This window comes from Halichoeres trimaculatus, unplaced genomic scaffold (genome assembly GCF_033239565.1).
Source record: "Halichoeres trimaculatus isolate MK-OKI-2021-1 unplaced genomic scaffold, fHalTri1.1 fHalTri1_scaffold_7, whole genome shotgun sequence".
Taxonomy (NCBI): Eukaryota; Metazoa; Chordata; class Actinopteri; order Labriformes; family Labridae; genus Halichoeres; species Halichoeres trimaculatus.
The window spans coordinates 29052472-29070012 of NW_027437185.1; the positions used below are offsets into that span (position 1 = coordinate 29052472).

The window sequence follows — 17541 nt, forward strand, 5'->3', positions numbered from 1 at the left end:
GTGAGGGAGCGGTTTCTACACGGTATCGGATTTATATTGACTTCCCGGACGCTGTAGCAGCGTAGTCAAAACAGTATCACGAGATATTGCTGCCTCTCCTTTATTTAGTCTCAGGATAAAAACTACCACTTTAATTGTATCTCCGTTACTTTTTGACCGTCAAGGTCCGCAGCGATGCCGCATTCGGATCGGTCGAGCTCCGGGGAGCCTCCGAGTCCACGAGCCCGGAGACCCCGGACTCGATCCCGCAGCCGTAACCGCAACAACAGCCGCGAAAGGAGTCTCTCTCCGGACAGCTTTGGGCCCAAACTTCCGAAACCACGCAACAGAGAGAGGGAACGTGAAGAACGGGAGCGACGGTTCAGAGAGGCGAAAACCCTCAGGCGGATCCGCATCGCATCGAGTCGGTCCAGATCCCGATCCAGGTCTAGGTCCAGGGAGCGCCACAATAACACTAGTAACAACAGTCACAACCACTGGTCCGATCAGCGGGATGGTCCTGGAAAATATGGTAGCTTCAAAGATGATTACTACTACGAGCAGCAGAGGGACGATGCTCAGAGACAGAGACAAGAGGCCTTCATTGCCAGGTGAGACACATGACCATGCAAATATTTCTAATGACATAGTAAACACTTTCTTCGTGATTTGGTGACCACACAATTTGGCACCATAGTCCCCTTTTCTTAAACTAACGTCTGAATTCAAATAGCACAAAAGTGACAACCTTTGTGTTTTTGTTACAGGCGTCTGCAAGAAAGGGAGAGGATTGGAGAATTAGGTTGTCCTGAGGTTTGGGGATACTCCCCAAGAGTGAAAGAGCCAGAGTAAGTCAAGAATCACTGTATAATCAGTCAGCAGAAACCCCCACACCTTCCCTCCTGCTCTGCTCTCACGTCTTTCATTTTCCTCCCACCAGCTCTGATGAATTCACACCAGTTGAAGAGGATGAGAAAAACAGCAGCTCAGAGTCGAGCTCAGAAGGTAGGTACCACTGCTGGCCAAAGCATGGCTCAGTCATAAAGATGCTGTATCAAGTTTGAATTAACAAGAATTTCATCTTTCATCCACAGAGGAGAAGAAAAAGAAAAAGAAGAAGAAGAAATCTAAGAAGAAAAAGAGTAAAAAGCACTCCGAGGACAGTGATCTGGAATCTGATTCAGATGGTACATCAATCACATTTGCATTGATTTAAAAGACATCTTCTCATGAATTCTGTCAGCTGACCTTTGATTTTTTTTGTTTGTTTGTTTTAGAAGAAGAAGTGAAAAAGAAGAAAAAGAAAAAGAAGAGCAAAAAGTACAAACTCAAACAAACCTGTCAGACAGCTTGTTTCACAAAATAAATGACAGCAAATAAATGAACCAATCTATCACTTATTTCCAATCAGGTCTAAGAAGTCCAAGAAGAAGAAGGCAAAGAAGAGCCGGAAGGAATCCAGCAACTCCAGCAGCGAGGAGTCAGAAGAGGAAGAGGAGGAGGATCCAAATGGTGTTATGTGGGTGGAGAAAACCTGTGTGGATGGACACGTGGTTGGACCTGAGGCTCCTTTGACCCACATGTCCCAGGATGACAGGCCTTTGGAGTGAGTCTAGTAAACATGTAGCGCTGTGTTGAAGCTTTACATGTTGACTTTCAAATTAACTGTTTTGTTGTTGTTGTTTTGCATTTCTAAGATGCAGGAAACACTCTGAATGTCAGCAAATTTTATCACAGTTCTTACAGTACTTTCTTGCTTTTTGTAAATGTGTTAAACAAGTGTTTTTTTTTTCTTCTTTACCTCCAGTTTTGGTCATGCACTGTTGCCAGGTGAAGGTGCTGCAATGGCAGAGTATGTGAAAGCAGGCAAACGTATCCCCAGAAGAGGAGAGATCGGTCTCACCAGTGAAGAGATCGCAAACTTTGAGAAATCTGGCTATGTGATGAGCGGCAGCAGGTACGCCATATTTAGGGATAGGAATGTAGAGGATTCACATGGCCTTTATCAACTGTATCATAAACTTTACCATGTGGTTGTTGCTACAGTGTAACACCTACTCCACAAAGTTTTGAGTTTTAAAGTTTGTCAACAGTAGTCCTAAAGGATATCAGTTTTAATGTAATACTGATAAATGTCACCCTGCAGACATCGTCGTATGGAGGCTGTGCGTCTGAGAAAGGAAAACCAGATTTACAGTGCTGATGAGAAGAGAGCTCTGGCTTCTTTCAACCAGGAGGAGAGGAGGAAGAGAGAGAGCAAGATCCTGTCCAGCTTCAGGGAGATGGTGTACCGCAAAACCAAAGGAAAGGAAGAAAAGTGAGCTTCCTGCTTGGTTATTGAGCTTTGTAACATTTTATTTGAGGATGCTTGATAGATTTTATTTTTAAGGAGGAAATCTTCACTCGGTTTCATTGGACTGTATTGTCACTGTAAAGAGATGTCTGGAAGTAGTCAGCTGTATTACATTTGCCATACCCTATACTCAGTCTTTCCTGTCAGCTGTTAAGTACTAAGTATATTCCTTGTATGCTTTTGGGATTGTCATCAGAATGCCGAAAAAGCTGTCATTACCCAGTCTGTTATTTCCATGTCACATTTTTAGTGGCTTCCTGAGCAATGATGAAATAAATTCCCAAGATAATATTCTGCCTTATGTCCTTTTTTCAGATATTCTATTTTGACTTCACAGATGAAAACTCATCTTCCTGGTCTCACTGTTTAACTGAAACAAGGAAAAAGAAAGAACACAAGAGTTTTTTTTTTCCTGTAGGGAACGGATTTATTGCCAAAAGGGACACATTTTGCCTTAACAGGCTCCAAAAACAAACAGATGAATGTTAAATATAATCTTCTGGTGTATAACAAAAAAAAAACTTTCTCCCAGACTCTTCATACTGTTTGAAATCAGTGGATGTTCTCCAGTCCCTGTTTAAGAAAAAGAAAAATAGTTAACACTCTGACACTTGAGCAATACACTTCATTCATCAACTGTCAGATGTATTCCTTTCACTTTGAAATTGGAGAATGGGTCACCTGACATAAAAGTCTAGTCAGCAAAAGGTTAAACATTAATTTGTGTTGATCAGGCTTGTTTCTAAATGTTTTCACGGGCTTTTTTTTCCGGGGAGACTAAATGTATAACCTATTATAATCTTGATAGAAAAATATTCCAAGTAAGATGCTTTAATCATATCACATAAAGAAATTTTGTTGATTTTTCCAGATTGGTAATGGAGCTGTAGCTGTCTATAAGCAAATGACATTGCGGTCTGACTGCTTTAGATACATTTTGATGACTTTATATGTATCTTGTTGCTTAAACCAGAAATCTCGCAATTAATTGTAATACTTAAGGATGCTCACATCACCATTTCGTGCAATTATATCGCTGTTAAAGCCACCGATTGCAGGAACTTGAACAATGAGTCGAGTTTCCAGAGCATGAATTCTGTTTAATTTGATAAAATGTGTTTCTATTTTCATTGAAGGCCACCACTTTTGTTAAGCCTGGTAGGTAAATAAAGACACATGTCTTGTAAACACCAACATTCCCACGAAGTAGGGGTTGCAAAATACATGAAAACAGATCGCAAAATGATGTGCTTCTCTTTCACAATTACAAACACAAAACCTAAATATATTGAATGCTGTGGACGCTAACCTTGGAATCAAAGTGCTGTCCAGTTCCTGAGACCCGCTTGTCTCTTTCCATCAGATACCAATGCCACGGATACCGAACCAGTCTCTTCTCCTAAAGAAGAAGGCACAAGTTAATAAAAACAATAAAAGATACAGAAAACACTTGAATAAAACGCATGTCAAGATTGGCTCCGTAATTCTTGTTAGCATAGCCAGTCATATCTCCCTTACCTTTCCTCCATTGGTGAACTTATGAATCTGCGCGGTGGCGACGCCAGGAATGATTAAACAAACCGTCATGATGGCGAAGCCGGGCAAAATTTCATACCACATGTTTGAAGTCTCTGACGACCATGTGACAGAGAGCAATTTTAAAGACAACCAAGTTGTCCTACGATTGCCCTCGGTTTATTTTGCTAAGAAGCTAACAAAATGTCGACGCTTTCACGACCTATGCACAGCTTCCGGTAGGGGAATAAGGCCTGTAGTCGGATTTCAAACTAAAAGAGCCATCCAGGCTGTCAAATGAACAGACCAAGTTTCCCTGAAAATGTTTAACTGTTGAGTCAGAAAACGGTGTAGAACAACAGCTTAAGTTAATTTTCTGTTTTTGAATTCAATAAAATGTTTTATTGATCCTACAGTTTGATTGAGGACTTACGTTTCATTGTAGTCATGTAACATCACTTTGGATTATACCAACCAACTTCACCTGTTTAAAAAAAGAAACTTGTGAGTTAATCGAAAACTGTATGCAAGATGAACTACCTGTACGAAGATGATCTAAAACAAAAACGTTTTAAGCGCAACCTTTTATTTTGAAGGGCATTCGGAAATAATACACCAACGGAACAAAAATAATAAGAAATTTTCAAAGGAAAAAAAAAGAGAATACAGCTTTTCCGTACATCTTAACCTTATCACAAAACTGATCTTAAACAAGAAGAAAAAAAATTACATTCATGTTTGTTTTTCTTTCCGTCTCTTTGGCACTGTAGCGCCCCCTCTCGCAGGAATGCTGGACTGCAGGCCCGTCAGTCAGAGAAGGGGAGAGGAAGTTACAGTTAGCAATAGTTCGTTAGCAACTGGCTGGCAAACCTGACACAGAAAGTAAACAAGTGTGCGGGATGAGATCTTGTGCTTTTCAGCCATGAAAGAAGATAAAGAAAATACTCGACCGAAAGAGAGAAAGGTGGAAATAAGGTGCGAAGATGTAGATAAGATGGAGAAGCCGAAAGAAAAGAAAGAGGCCATGACAAAGGTAAAACTTGCTAGCATCCCTAGCTAAGGTGGCTACAAGTCGTCACTTGGTATAACAGTGTGTTAAGTATTACTTGAGTCAAGAAATAAACATACAGACTGCACTTTTTGATCTATAAGTATAAATGTAGCACATATTTGTGACTGATTTACCCCATCTTTGGATTTATATGAGTCAGTTCTTGTTTTCTAATCCAGCCTGATAATGTAAACTTCAGTTTGGTGATAACTGACAGATATTCCTTCTACAGATTGTGATCAGACGACTACCACCCAGCCTCACCAAGGAAGAGCTGGAGGAACAGTTACAGCCTCTACCAGATCTTGACTACCTGGAGTTTTTCTCCAATGACACCAGGTGATTTTTCTTTTGCCACTGTTTCCTGAAAACACTCCAAGTAGCTCCATATTGTTTGTGTGACTAAATATGATCTTCCTGTCCATCTAGCCTTTACCCTCACCTTTTTGCAAGGGCTTACATCAACTTCAAAAACCAAGAGGACATAGTGCTCTTTAGAGATCGATTTGATGGATATGTGTTTATCGACAACCGAGGTATGAAAGGCATACATGAACAGCTTAATATACACGATCTACCGAAGTGGATAGAGACTTCACCTCCTGCTCATATTTTGAATGCACAGGACAAGAGTATCCTGCCATTGTGGAGTTTGCACCTTTTCAGAAGACTGCCAAGAAAAGAAGCAAGAAAAAGGATGCAAAATGTGGAACAATTGCTGAAGGTAAATCAAAATTAATTCTTGAAAGCAGTCAAAATAAGAGACTGAAACATGTATAGATAAAGCACTATTTGCCGCATATTTGCTAAAAGAAATATCTGCAGTTTTTTTTTTTAATAACCTGGATTATTGCTAGTGGTTATGTTTGATTAAATAACAATTGATGGGATTACATTTGAAAAAACTCAATCAGTTTAAGAAACCCTTTTTTATTTGTATATTTCCTTTCCCCCTTTCCTTAAGATCCTGATTACAGAAAGTTCCTTGAATTTTACAATGGGGATGATGAAAAGTTGGCCTCAACACCTGAGACGTTGTTGGAAGAGCTTGAGGCAAAATCAAAGGAGCTTGTTGGTAGGATGACAGTAAACTCCATGACAATGTGCATCTTAAAGCTTAATGTTGTATTTTAAAAGAGACACAAAGACTTTTGGATTCATTTCAGTAAACTTGTTTCTCCCTTTAAAGCCAAAAAAACCACCCCCTTGCTGGACTTTCTGAAGAATAAACAGGTATGCAAGTTCTGAGGTCTAATATTATGGTGTTCTTGTCATGGGCATTGAGTTGCATAGTTGTTCTTATGTCCTATTCTTCACTTTTCAGAGAATCAGGGAGGAAAAGAAAGAAGAGAGGAGGAGGAGGGAGCTTGAACGAAAGCGTCTTCGTGATGAGGAGCGTCGCAAGTGGAGGGAGGAAGATAGGAGGAAGCGCAAAGAGGCAGAGAAGATGAAGAGGCTTGAGAAACCATCAGAGAAAGACAAGGACCAAGTTAAAGAAGAACCAAAAATAAAGGTGCGTGCAGCTATTAGTCGAAGTACTGTACAATTGTTGTTTTTTTCAGTAACTAATGTAACTTATTTATTCATTTATTTGTTTGTTTTTGCATTGTTCAGCTCCTGAAAAAGCCAGACAGAGGTGATGATGCTGATCCTGAGAAACCCAAGGAAAAAATTAAGAAACCAGAGAAGCCAGTCAAAGAGGACAAATTCACTGCTGATCACAAGAGACGTGAAAACAAGGAAGATCGAGGGAGGAAGTAAGTTGCTTTGGTGCCTTTTTTTGAAGTTTTTTCCCTCTTGGTACATTTTTTAAAATTAACTTTGCTTTAAACACAGAGCAGATGAAGATGGTCGTAAGGAATTCAAGGAGCGTGGCTTTGACAGAGAGCGTGAACGAGAGCGGGAGAAGGAGCGGCGGCAGAAAGAGAAAGAACGTCTTCGGCGTCAGGATGAAGACCGGCGAAGACGGAGAGAACGGCAGGATGGAGAAAGCTCTTACAAGAAAAAGGAAGAGGAAGTGAGGAAAGATAAAGAGCGTGTCTTGGAGAGGAAGAAGAGTGAGAACACTGGAGACTCTGAGAGAACAGAGAGGCCTGCCAAAGACAAGAAGGACGAGAGTGGTAAAAGAGAGAGGCTACGGAACAAGGTAATAACAAGTCTGATAACCTTCTTTAAAAGAGGGATTTTAGTGTGTTTAACAGTGATTTTCTTTGCTTTAGGACCGGCCTGCTATTCAGTTGTACCAACCAGGGGCCAGAAGCCGCAACAAGCCTGCAGGAGGAGGAGGAGAATCCAACTCTGGCAATAGAAAGCCAGATACGGAGACAGAGAAACCTGCCAACAAAGGAGATGACTGAGTAGTTTTCTATCTGTGCCATTTTTATTTCTTTTCAAGGAAGTAGGTAACAGACATGTCTGCTGGGCTCAGAACAGAGATCTGGCTCCTCAGGGCGATGTGCAGGCGAACAGGGCTGCATGGCTCACAGTGTCAGTGGAAGAGATTTGAGCCTCCTAGTGCCTGAACTTTACTCATGAGTTTTCTTTGCGAATAAAGGTAATGGTGAGCTTTGGAAAGACTTGGACTGTAACACACATTGGGTGAGGCCAAAGCTCTGTTGGACCATGTGAACCCAAAGTGACCTTATTTCATTTCAGTATTGTTTTTCTAATGCAAGTGCTGCACACAGTGCACAAATGGCTCCCCTAGATTCAAGTGAAATATCACCCTCAAGGGATTAACTTTCAAATATTAAATACATCTACATTGCCAAGTTCATCAATATTGTTTTACATTATGTTGAATGAGACAACTGTTGTTGGCTTGGCATACTTAGTTTGAGGTGTTTGAATTTAAACACCCTCTTATTTTACATTTTTGGCCTAAATCATTTAACTGTATGTGATAAATGTTTATCATAGTCCTATACTCTAAATCAGTTGTCTCAGTGGACCTGATTCAGGATCAATTTTACTTTCACAAAGTGACTGAGGAGGATAGCCATTTCTGATCTGACTGCCATGTTTCAGCCATGCCTGCATGTCAACAAAGTGATACATCTGTGGCCTTCCCTCCTTTCTAACTAGAAATATCCTTGAACCGTGTGATGCACTAATCTGAACACAGCATGAGAGCATATCACAGCTGACGATGCTGATATGAGGTTTTGACTTAAAATAAAAGAAGTCTTTGTTAAATTCACATTTTCTGGTCTTTTTTTTTACAGGTGTATATTAGAAGTGTTTGATTTATTTTAGGATAATTCCAGTCATTTTATAAAGAACAAATGCTAAATACAAGCTTTAATATTTAGATAGTGGCTCTAGAGCTAATATACATTCAATGTGCTTCTGAGAGTTATCTGGTTCTGCACAGGCAGCTACCATTTTTTTCCCAGATAACATCCTTGCTCAGGAAAAGCCTCTACAGGAACAAATGCTCAATGTACAGTTAACCCTTAATTATCCATTTAGTATTATTTATTATTATACTGAAACACTCAGATTTTAACATTTAGCAACACTCTTTTTATTGAGTTTTTTCACTGACAGAAATTAACACTTGAGTGGTGACAGCAAGCTTTAGCATTTGGAAATATTTGTATTGCTCGATATCAAGTCCTCTATATATTTGCACTACGGAGAGTTTGTAGACTTTAGGTGATGGAGGGAAGGAAGAGTAAATGTTGTGTTTTGTTAAATTTAATGATACTGGGCTGTCTTAATACATTGCGCTGTCGTTTTCTGTGTAAAATATCAGTGTGTAAAGTAACTTGCATTATTTCTGGCATAGACTGTAAAGTCTTACTCCCCCAAATTAACTATTGTCCACGTGGTGTCACTGTTTGGAAGTCTCGCATCGCATAAAATAGCTACGTCACATCCTTCTCTCTCTTCGACCACCGCCATAGTCGGGAAAGGACTGTGGACAAAATGGTAAATACAAAATCTTTAAACATCCATGTCATCAGCTCATCTTTACCTACACGGATGCATAAAGTCTATGATAAATATCTCATTGGTGCATAGTGAATGTATATCTTGGTCAGATTATCGTTACAACGATGTTTATAGGCTTTTTAGCAATGCTAACCGGCGCACAGCCTGTGATGCTACACGTTAGCTCATGCCCATCACATACGTGGGGAGTCATCACCATTGTCGCATTTACTTATTCAATTCATATGAGCTTTTAAAAAAAAAAAAGTAGACAGCATTTGATTATAAGGGTTTTGACATTGTGTTTTATCTGCCCGTGTTTTCCAGTCGTCCCACAAGACTTTCAGGATTAAGCGCTTCCTCGCTAAGAAGCAGAAGCAGAATAGGCCCATTCCTCAATGGATCAGAATGAAGACTGGCAACAAGATCAGGTGAGTTCATGGTTAACACGTGTGTGTATATATTCTGCACCATGAGCAGATATGTGTGCTGAATGCACAGAGTCCTCATATATAAACAGCTTCTAGAGCTATGTCTGAAGTTTCTACTGAGCCCAGGTTGTTCACATCTGTTTACACATGGTCAGACTTGCGCTACTTCCATCTCGAGTTAACCCTGTGATTGTTAAGATGCTGGAACACTTTGTCAGGGAATTACATACAGAAACAAATGCTTAAGTGGATTGTGGCCAGCTAAGCTACATCAGGATTTGTAAGGCAATAATCTGTCATTTATCTCAGTATTCTAGTCTGTTCACAGCATTTCCTGTAAAGAAGTAAAACTCAGTGTCTTCCAAAAGGCTTTTTTTTTTAAAGAGCCGGAAAGTGAGCCCCCCTCTTCCAGGAAAATTAAAGTAGTAACATCTATGTTTTCATACCTTGTGGTAGATGATGATAAAGATGCCAACTCTTTATATAGATCTCTCTGACTTAATAGGCGTAATTGTTTTTAAGTATCTCTGTTTTCTTGCTGGCTGAGTTCTAGTGTGCACTGTGCATTTTTCCACATTTGTTGGTGGATAAGAAATGTTAAAATCACATTAACTGCGCACTTCTATCTCCATCCATTCAATATTTTCGTTCATGTACCTCCAATGTGGCTACACATCTGGGTAACTACCCAAATCATGATGCCAGTATTAACACTCTGTACAAATCAAACTATATTAATTAATGAAGCAATAGATAACCAAGTTATAGGTATTGCTACGTGTAAAAATATAATAAGTTGAAATGTGCAGCCAATTAATTAAAATGCTTAGAAATTAGATTTTATGTAGTTGAACTTTAAATGGAACAAAGTCAACCAAGAAAAAAATCTTGTACAGTTCAAACCTGTTGCTGTGTTCTGTAGACTTATTGCTGTAATATAGTCCAGTATATGGCTAGTGCTCCATTAAACATCTCATTCGTCAGACAATACAGCTGCTTAGTGTAATGCATTTTATATGGTTCTAAATGTTTTTCTCACAAACTGTCAGTATGCTTACAAAGTAAGTTTGAAGTGAAAATTTATGACCCAAACTTACCTAAAGGCAATACAGTGTTGCCAGTTTGGGGATTTGAGGCACTACTGAATTATACTGTGTCATCCTCAGACATGTAATCATGTCATTTACATTTAAACAGACATTATGTACACCCTCATTACAACACCACAGCTCTACAGTAACAGATACTGTTATGATCATAACGTAGAAAGTTTACATTTTTTTAAGTGGGGGTATTTATTTATTGCAGAGCTCATGGGTTGCATCAGAAAGTCACATAAATACAAACCTATGCAATGAACTTCTGTGTCCATTAAAGTTAGAAATTAGGAAACCAGCAGTTGATTGTGATATCTGTACCACAGTTATCTTCCAAGCATGTTGTTAGATATCATAAGCGAGTCTGTATTGTTCACATTTAAGGCCTGCACTTCATCATCAACCTGCCAACATCAAGCTTCATAATGGTTTAATTGTGAACTAATGCTGAGAAAGCTCAGAACTCAATGTCATGTAAAGCAGGTCTGCAATTGCAGCACTTAGTTTCAGTGGAGTGCTGTCATTAACCCTGCTGAGAGCATCTTTCTGCTGCAGAGCTTTCACTCCCTCTCACTGTGTTTGTGATAAGGAGACTCTGTTAGCCGAACATCACACTGTTTGTCTAAACAGCTTATCTGCTTACTGAATTTCCTGAAGTATTCCCTTGGTATTAGCTGTTGCAAAAAATACTGCCATCTGGATCTAATCCTGTAATAGCTGCATTGATTTAGTGGCATTAGGGAAGGATTAGCACTGTTTCTTTAGATGGTGATTTATGAGCAGATTTCAAAATGCTTTGCATTCACCAAAAAAGAGTTGATTAATTGTGGTCTATAAGTGATTGGTTGTTAATCATATTGTTTGTTGGAGGCATTGTGGTTGTCTGTGCTTGTGGTCTCTAAACCAGATCAGCATCTAAATAATGTGCAGTTTTCACAGAGCCCTTTGCCCCACCCAAGGTTGACTGATTTAATGCAGCAATAAGTTTCCTGTTGAAAAGACCACAAGCATTTAGAGATTCTCCACCTTAGGGTTTTATTTCATGTGTTGTTACAGAGATGTGTATTCACAGTCTTAGATAGCCTTCAATCAAAGTTGGCTTCTTTTTTACATGTTGTGCCAGCATGAGTGTCCAAAGCTTCTTTCCTGACATTTTTAATGTTTGTGATTCAGGTACAACTCCAAGAGGAGACACTGGAGGAGGACCAAGCTGGGCCTGTAAATTTGAGGGTCCGTGTATCCTCCCATCCCTCCATTCCATCACCTGCCAGGACCTCAAGCTGCTGGGCCTGAGCGCGAGGAGGGAGCCATGTTATCTGGAGCAGCAGTTTTGTACAGATACTCTGGTTATGCTCATGTTTGACAATAAAAGATCTGTGATCAAACTTGAAATGATGCAGCTCAGTCTGATTTTCCTTCAAGTGTAGCTGAGAATTTTAAACTTGAGTGTTTATCCTATGAGCACCAAACATCTCATGGTGAGAGGAAGTGCTGACACAGCTCAGCAGAAAGCAGACACTCTGAGGGGGCTTCACCCTCTTGACCACACAGCAAATACTTCTGAATTACTGTTTTAAAGAAGGCATGGAAAAGAATCTGAGCTCTGGCTTTGTTGCTTGAACAAAAGATAGCACCACTTCGCAAGAAGCCCAATATAGAAATCAAACTATGAAATGATTTTTGAAGTGCTGAAATTTGGAAAAGTTTGCCACGTCAGCTGTGGCTATGAGGTTATTTACATGAAGTATAACTGGGTCAGCAGTGAGACATGCTGTGAAGAAGCTCATTGTTCACAGTGAGGGAGGTCCAGGGAAATGTTGATGCATGCATCCCAGAAAGTATTCTGCAAGTTTACTGAGATTTTCCATCCGTTTTCTGTTAGAAATCAACTTTGTTTTTAGATAATCAGAAATGTTGCTTGTATAACGACTCCTTTGATTGTAGACGCAAGCCTGTTACATTTACAGAACGAAAGTAGAAATTCACATTCCTAGCAGGGCTGATAGCAATGGATTTACAAGCAATGACCACTTCTTAAGAAAACCAGATCATCATCCTATTACATGTTTGGTCCTATATACACTCAGTTCTTGTTGCCTAAAAATGAGAAGGAGGGCAGAAGCCTCTTCCAGGACCCAAACCTCCAGCTGCCACCCCTCCTTGTCCGATCAAAAGAGTTGATCACCTCCTCTGTTGGACCTCGATCCACCTCATCATGTACGCATGTGTTGTTTGCGCCCGCGCTGTTATTGTTGCAGTTTTTGTTGTCACTCTGCACAAAGACAAAACTGTGCTCATCGTCCCAGGTCCCCAGCAGCTCCTTCATCTCCTCCGGGGCGTCTTCTTGTAGATACTGCCAGGGTCTCCTCCCGTTGTAGTCCATGGCATCAATGTTGGCACCGAACGCCCCCACCAGCAGCTTGATGACCATGTACTGTTTGTGCATGCTGGCGACGTGCAGCGGGGTCAGCCCGCCGCTGCCCCGCACGTTCACATTCACAGGGATCCCCTCACGCTCTGCAAACCGCAGAAGTTTGATCAAAGTCTCATCCTGTCCTCTTTTGGCCAGCCAATGTAGCACTGTGTATCCGCTGATGAAATCCTTCCTAGTGAGCAGACACGGCTCCTCTGCGATGAACTCCAGGATGCTTTCGTAGCTCCCCTCCACAGCGTTCAGCATCCATGCGTGCTCCATCGGGTACAGAGCCCAGTCGGCGTCCTGCTCCGTGGCTTCACTGTCAGTTTGTGAAGAAAGCACGCTACTGAATCCACTGTGAGATGAATTGTTCAGGAGCAGCTCTTTGAGGTACCTCTTGCGCATAGCGGGTGTGAGTGAGCTCCTCTCCTGCGAGTCTCTCTGGAGTGCTCCGGGCGCAGAGCTGTCAGTGACCTCTCTCTGCCTCTGCAGCCTCGACCTACGCTGCTGGAAAGCACCCGGCATGACCTGCATGCCATACTTCGAGAGTCGCTCCACAACGCTGCCCTGTCTGGACTTACTAGTGCTGTGGGCGTCTGCATTGCTGACAGCTGGTTCAGATCCAGCATCATCCGATCTGCTGTCATACATGTTTTTTGGCTGAGTTGAGGGAGACTTCCCTTTTATTTGGACAACACCCAGAGGACATCGGTGTCGGATTATACACAGGGTACGGTTTCCCTCCTCTCCGATGGACTCATCATTCCCTGTGTCATAGCAAGGAAACACTCAATTTTAACGAATGGACACTGTTTAAATGAGGAAAACAATGACGCGAAAATCTAATTAAACAAGATTTTTAATATACGAAATAAAAGACGTCCTCTTTCTCCAAATGAGTTTAGTATCCAAGTTTGTCCCATCATACCACAAAACACGCAAATTCACATTTTTGCTTTGTTTTAGCGCCGCCATGACAATGTAACTCACCTGTCCTGTCCCCGGCACACCGTTGAAAGCGCTCACTGATTTCCAACACTACCCCTCTTTAACTCTTAGCGTCCCGACAAAAATGCTACGACTAAATCCAAAACTTAATCCGAGGTTTCTCTTTTGGGATTAGATTTTCTTTCCAGAACTACTGCGCTCTGAGTACAGTCGAGACTCTTCTTTCCTCTAGAAGAGGAAATGAGACAAAGTTCATTCTAATCTCAGGCAAAACCAATGGCAGATTCCCTCACATGTGACCACTGTGGGGCTCCAAAGCAGGAAGTAATGCAGTGTATGCTTTCCTGATAGTTTCAACAGACTGACAAGGAAGCACAAAAAAAGGAACATAAAAAACTTTATTCAGTAAAAAAATGTAACATACAAAACAACAAATTGTGATAAAACATCAGTCAGACTCATTTTCTGGGGGAAGTTCAACAGTCAGCTCATTGAGTGTTTGAAGAAAGGCGTCAAGCTCTGAGCGGTAATCTGAAAAAGAGAGATACGGTAACCCAAGTAATGATAGCTTACAGTTAATGACACATTTAGTTAATGATAACCGTAGTTTAAAGGTTGGGCCTCAAATATGACAACAGCCACTAGACACCTGTCCCTTTTATGGGACCCAGCATGTTTTTCATTGTGACCCAACTTTAAAGTTAATTATACTTCATATCAGAACTCTTTTTTTTCCAAGAAGCAATTTTCAGCCAATGTATTATTTAATGTGTGCCACCTCTAAGTTTCCATTTGTATTTAGGTTACTTTATACAAGGATTCAATGAAGTATCTATAAAGACTCGCTGACACCAGCCTTTTGCAAGAGTCCTAATCCTGTTCGTTTCTGGTGCATGTGTATCTTCCATGTATGTTGATTAATGCCAGATCATTTTCTTACAGACATCATAGTGACAAATACTGTTGGAGAAATTTACTAAAAGTTTAATGGAAATATAGACTTAAGACTTTGTATAATTATTTGTTTCAGTACTTTACAAATTACGATAAATTATAACTTTGTTGTGTCCATCTAGACCACTGGAGTACTGTGGGCTTTGAACCATGCAACAGGCTACTCAGAGCAGAGGCCCCTTGACAGTAACTTTCCAGCTGTCATTTCTCTGAAGTGTGATGAAACATAAAACTATCACATTCTCCTGACACTACGTTAAATGATCTGAAAAAGCAACTGCGTCTAGATTTCCTTTGCTGTTGCTTTGGCTTCTTGCAGTGCCACCCACCTCATGCTTCTCCTGCATGCTTTCATGTTGCCTCAGACTTTTTGTAAATTCTTCTGCAAGCAGTGGTTAACAAAAGATCTGAGTATCAAGCCAAATCCAGGTGACAATGGATCCTTTTTCTGGAAAAGAGCTACTCACTTGTATGACTGCTGGTCCATGTTAATGTTTGAGCTATTGGAGGGGAATTCCTTTAACTATCAGAGATAAGTATAATAGTGGCAACCCATATCCTGATTTTGCAGGCTACAAAAAGCTTCATTTTAAAAAAACCAGGGATCATATGCAAAAAAATTAAGTGTGACTTTAAGAGCCATGAAAATGTTGGTCTTTAATTTCTTTAATCTAGTGAAAACATTAGTTCAACAAATTGATATAAACTCATATGTCCGACCCAAACTATTTGTGTGAATGAAACTGAATCAGATGCTTTATACCTGGAAGTTTTGGCATCTTAACGGGTGATGGGTTTGGAAGTGGCTCAATCTTCACCAAGTCCTCATATGGATGTGCGGGGTGTGGATAGGGAGCCAGTCCAGGCAGAGCAAAACCACTGAGATGAATCAGATCTTCAGGTACACTGTACTTCTCAAACTCTGGAGAAGGAAAAAATGAAAATTCTTTTAAGATGTATATTATGAAAAGTGTGTGTGTGCGAGGGCTGGTGGGGTAGGGGCTTTCCAATACTTTCTAAAACCACACGTTGGATGTGGGAGTCAGAGTTCTAATTACCGAGTGGGTCATATGGAATAAACTTTTCAGTTTCCGGATAATCCTCCACTTTAGTCGTAGCCGGCTGTTTCACTTTAGTCTCCTGTAGTGTAAAAACAGATGTGTCAGTACCTACACAGAATAAGGTTTGGATCACACTCGGCAACATTACAGTCTTACTGTAATTAGTTACAGTTAAAAACTAAGTTTATTATAACCTGTGACTTTAAGAGTTTTTTCTCTTGTGCATTGACAACAGGAGTTGAGATTTTTTTGTTAACTGTCCCAAAAGCTTTACGACCAGATGGCAGAGGAGTGGCGAAGGTTTTTGCAGTCATTGGAGATTTCAAGAGTTTTTCTGGAAATGAAATGAGAAAAAAGGGCAAGGCTTATCAATTATGTCCTCGTACAACTTGAGGAAAAGTATAGCCACTATTTGGCTCTAAGATACCTGGAGCAGACTGAAGTCGATGTCGCATCTTCAGAGAGGATGGATGAAGACAGGCATTCTCTCGCTCTGCAAAGATGATGTGTGCCATTTTATCTGAAAAACAGGACCTTATGTTAGCTTTTGCAATTTAAGGGGAGCTTTCTGATGGACACTTTGGCACAGTATAGTGGGAAGTGTGCAGTGTTCTATCAAATTATGTGACTGATATCTATGTAAATTGTAGAGTCGAGGGTTAGTGGGTCGTTTGAGCAGAAACAAATTCACCATTGTGTTTCAAGAGCCAAAAGATATTGTCAAGGAATGGATCATCTGAAATGAATAAACATTTTTTGTACAAAATCACGTTTACAAATCATTCTAATGGCGCTCATAAGTATCACTTAACATTTACACCGAATAACTTGCTCGAATAAATCTTAAGGTAACACTTTAACAAAGTCATTGTGTCATTATTGTGAGAAAAAAACATAACGCGTTGCTGACATCAAGAAGCCAATTACCTACTAAGCTAGCCACAAATCAGTTAACTCTGTCTTTTGATACATTGATATCACTGAGAATAACGAAAAAAAGGCCTTTCGTTATCTTGTCTTTCTTTCATTCTAAGTTGAACAAGGTCAAAATTCAAAACCACCGTAAACAGACGTTAACGAGCAAGAACCAAAACAGCATCACTTGCAAACCGTACTCGGTAGTTAGCCTACAGCTACTTCGAGATAGCTTTGTGTGAACCTGAATTTCTGCCACCCTTTGTTGCACTAAAATGACAAATTAAAGACGAATATCGTAATGTTGTTGGTGTTAATGTTCCCTACCTTTGGTAATGATGTTAAATTCCTCTCTCAGTTTCGTCTCTCCCGGATCAGAAAGTTGTTTTGGTACAAAATATGTGATTGTGTGCTCGCGGCACCTTTTTAAATTAGCTGTCCTTCTCCTATTGGCTGATATCTGTCAGATGACTTGTAGAGGCGTTACCACAGTTGTTCCAAACAGATGTTGGATATCAAAATGTTTCTTCTTTCCTTTTCGACCATACGACTTAGATTTAACTGGTTATTATCTATTCTATTCTAGTCTACTCGCCTTCTTAATTTATTTTAAAGACAAATTCATTCAGTGATATAAAGCAAATGCAAACCATAATCAGCCATGCTCATGAATATAAAACCGTTCGATCCAAACTCGTGAATCACGATGAAAAACCAATAATGAGCCTTTATTACTAACTCTCTTTTTTAAATACTTATCTTAATTTTGGGGGGCACACAATATTTTAAACTTATCTTAGTTATTATCCTGATTATTGAACCGTTGAATACATAATCATTTCAGTTATAAATAAGCAAAAAGATTGCCAAATGGAACATTTACAT

The 17541-nt window shown here is 40.1% G+C and overlaps 6 protein-coding genes across 6 annotated transcripts; 3 read left to right on the forward strand and 3 right to left on the reverse strand.

Annotated features, from left to right (window-relative positions):
• Window positions 1-9: 9 nt before the first annotated feature.
• On the forward strand, window positions 10-2620 carry nkap (NFKB activating protein). The gene is made up of 8 exons (XM_074673686.1): window positions 10-590; window positions 747-827; window positions 920-984; window positions 1074-1166; window positions 1257-1299; window positions 1391-1585; window positions 1787-1936; window positions 2126-2620. Exons 1-8 carry the CDS (start codon window positions 175-177, stop codon window positions 2298-2300), a joined length of 1218 nt encoding a protein of 405 aa, XP_074529787.1. The 5' UTR covers window positions 10-174; the 3' UTR covers window positions 2301-2620.
• Window positions 2621-2744: 124 nt separating this feature from the next.
• ndufa1 (NADH:ubiquinone oxidoreductase subunit A1) lies at window positions 2745-4097 on the reverse strand. Its single transcript, XM_074673684.1, has 3 exons — window positions 3851-4097; window positions 3642-3731; window positions 2745-2905 (listed from the first exon to the last, which is right to left on the reverse strand). The coding sequence occupies exons 1-3, from the start codon at window positions 3950-3952 to the stop codon at window positions 2885-2887; spliced, it is 213 nt and encodes a 70-aa protein (XP_074529785.1). The 5' UTR covers window positions 3953-4097; the 3' UTR covers window positions 2745-2884.
• Window positions 4098-4635: 538 nt separating this feature from the next.
• upf3b (UPF3B regulator of nonsense mediated mRNA decay) lies at window positions 4636-7946 on the forward strand. Its single transcript, XM_074673683.1, has 10 exons — window positions 4636-4880; window positions 5131-5237; window positions 5328-5434; window positions 5524-5622; window positions 5863-5973; window positions 6088-6131; window positions 6223-6411; window positions 6513-6655; window positions 6735-7044; window positions 7118-7946. The coding sequence occupies exons 1-10, from the start codon at window positions 4770-4772 to the stop codon at window positions 7253-7255; spliced, it is 1359 nt and encodes a 452-aa protein (XP_074529784.1). The 5' UTR covers window positions 4636-4769; the 3' UTR covers window positions 7256-7946.
• Window positions 7947-8740: 794 nt separating this feature from the next.
• On the forward strand, window positions 8741-11754 carry rpl39 (ribosomal protein L39). Its single transcript, XM_074673401.1, has 3 exons — window positions 8741-8831; window positions 9162-9265; window positions 11536-11754. The coding sequence occupies exons 1-3, from the start codon at window positions 8829-8831 to the stop codon at window positions 11582-11584; spliced, it is 156 nt and encodes a 51-aa protein (XP_074529502.1). The 5' UTR covers window positions 8741-8828; the 3' UTR covers window positions 11585-11754.
• Window positions 11738-13955, reverse strand: sowahd (sosondowah ankyrin repeat domain family d). The gene is made up of 2 exons (XM_074673398.1): window positions 13769-13955; window positions 11738-13545 (listed from the first exon to the last, which is right to left on the reverse strand). Exon 2 carries the CDS (start codon window positions 13427-13429, stop codon window positions 12446-12448), a length of 984 nt encoding a protein of 327 aa, XP_074529499.1. The 5' UTR covers window positions 13430-13545; window positions 13769-13955; the 3' UTR covers window positions 11738-12445.
• Window positions 13956-14128: 173 nt separating this feature from the next.
• pttg1 (PTTG1 regulator of sister chromatid separation, securin) lies at window positions 14129-17106 on the reverse strand. Its single transcript, XM_074674382.1, has 6 exons — window positions 16984-17106; window positions 16169-16261; window positions 15936-16075; window positions 15739-15820; window positions 15444-15602; window positions 14129-14257 (listed from the first exon to the last, which is right to left on the reverse strand). The coding sequence occupies exons 2-6, from the start codon at window positions 16254-16256 to the stop codon at window positions 14175-14177; spliced, it is 552 nt and encodes a 183-aa protein (XP_074530483.1). The 5' UTR covers window positions 16257-16261; window positions 16984-17106; the 3' UTR covers window positions 14129-14174.
• Window positions 17107-17541: the final 435 nt, after the last annotated feature.

Bases quoted from the DNA above. Each gene is read 5' to 3' on its own strand.
- nkap (XM_074673686.1), top strand. From the start codon at position 175: ATGCCGCATTCGGATCGGTCGAGCTCCGGGGAGCCTCCGAGTCCACGA. The intron at 591-746 runs GTGAGACACATG...TTTTTGTTACAG, and splicing joins CAAGAGGCCTTCATTGCCAG to GCGTCTGCAAGAAAGGGAGA. The intron at 828-919 runs GTAAGTCAAGAA...TCCTCCCACCAG, and splicing joins CCAAGAGTGAAAGAGCCAGA to CTCTGATGAATTCACACCAG.
- ndufa1 (XM_074673684.1), bottom strand. From the start codon at position 3,952: ATGTGGTATGAAATTTTGCCCGGCTTCGCCATCATGACGGTTTGTTTA. The intron at 3,732-3,850 runs GTAAGGGAGATA...CTTCTTCTTTAG, and splicing joins AGTTCACCAATGGAGGAAAG to GAGAAGAGACTGGTTCGGTA. The intron at 2,906-3,641 runs GTTAGCGTCCAC...TTTCTTAAACAG, and splicing joins GACAGCACTTTGATTCCAAG to GGACTGGAGAACATCCACTG.
- upf3b (XM_074673683.1), top strand. From the start codon at position 4,770: ATGAAAGAAGATAAAGAAAATACTCGACCGAAAGAGAGAAAGGTGGAA. The intron at 6,656-6,734 runs GTAAGTTGCTTT...CTTTAAACACAG, and splicing joins AAGGAAGATCGAGGGAGGAA to AGCAGATGAAGATGGTCGTA. The intron at 7,045-7,117 runs GTAATAACAAGT...TCTTTGCTTTAG, and splicing joins GAGAGAGGCTACGGAACAAG to GACCGGCCTGCTATTCAGTT.
- rpl39 (XM_074673401.1), top strand. The intron at 9,266-11,535 runs GTGAGTTCATGG...TTTGTGATTCAG, and splicing joins AAGACTGGCAACAAGATCAG to GTACAACTCCAAGAGGAGAC.
- sowahd (XM_074673398.1), bottom strand. From the start codon at position 13,429: ATGTATGACAGCAGATCGGATGATGCTGGATCTGAACCAGCTGTCAGC.
- pttg1 (XM_074674382.1), bottom strand. From the start codon at position 16,256: ATGGCACACATCATCTTTGCAGAGCGAGAGAATGCCTGTCTTCATCCA. The intron at 15,821-15,935 runs GTTATAATAAAC...TTTACACTACAG, and splicing joins AAAAACTCTTAAAGTCACAG to GAGACTAAAGTGAAACAGCC. The intron at 15,603-15,738 runs GTAATTAGAACT...TTCCTTCTCCAG, and splicing joins TATTCCATATGACCCACTCG to AGTTTGAGAAGTACAGTGTA.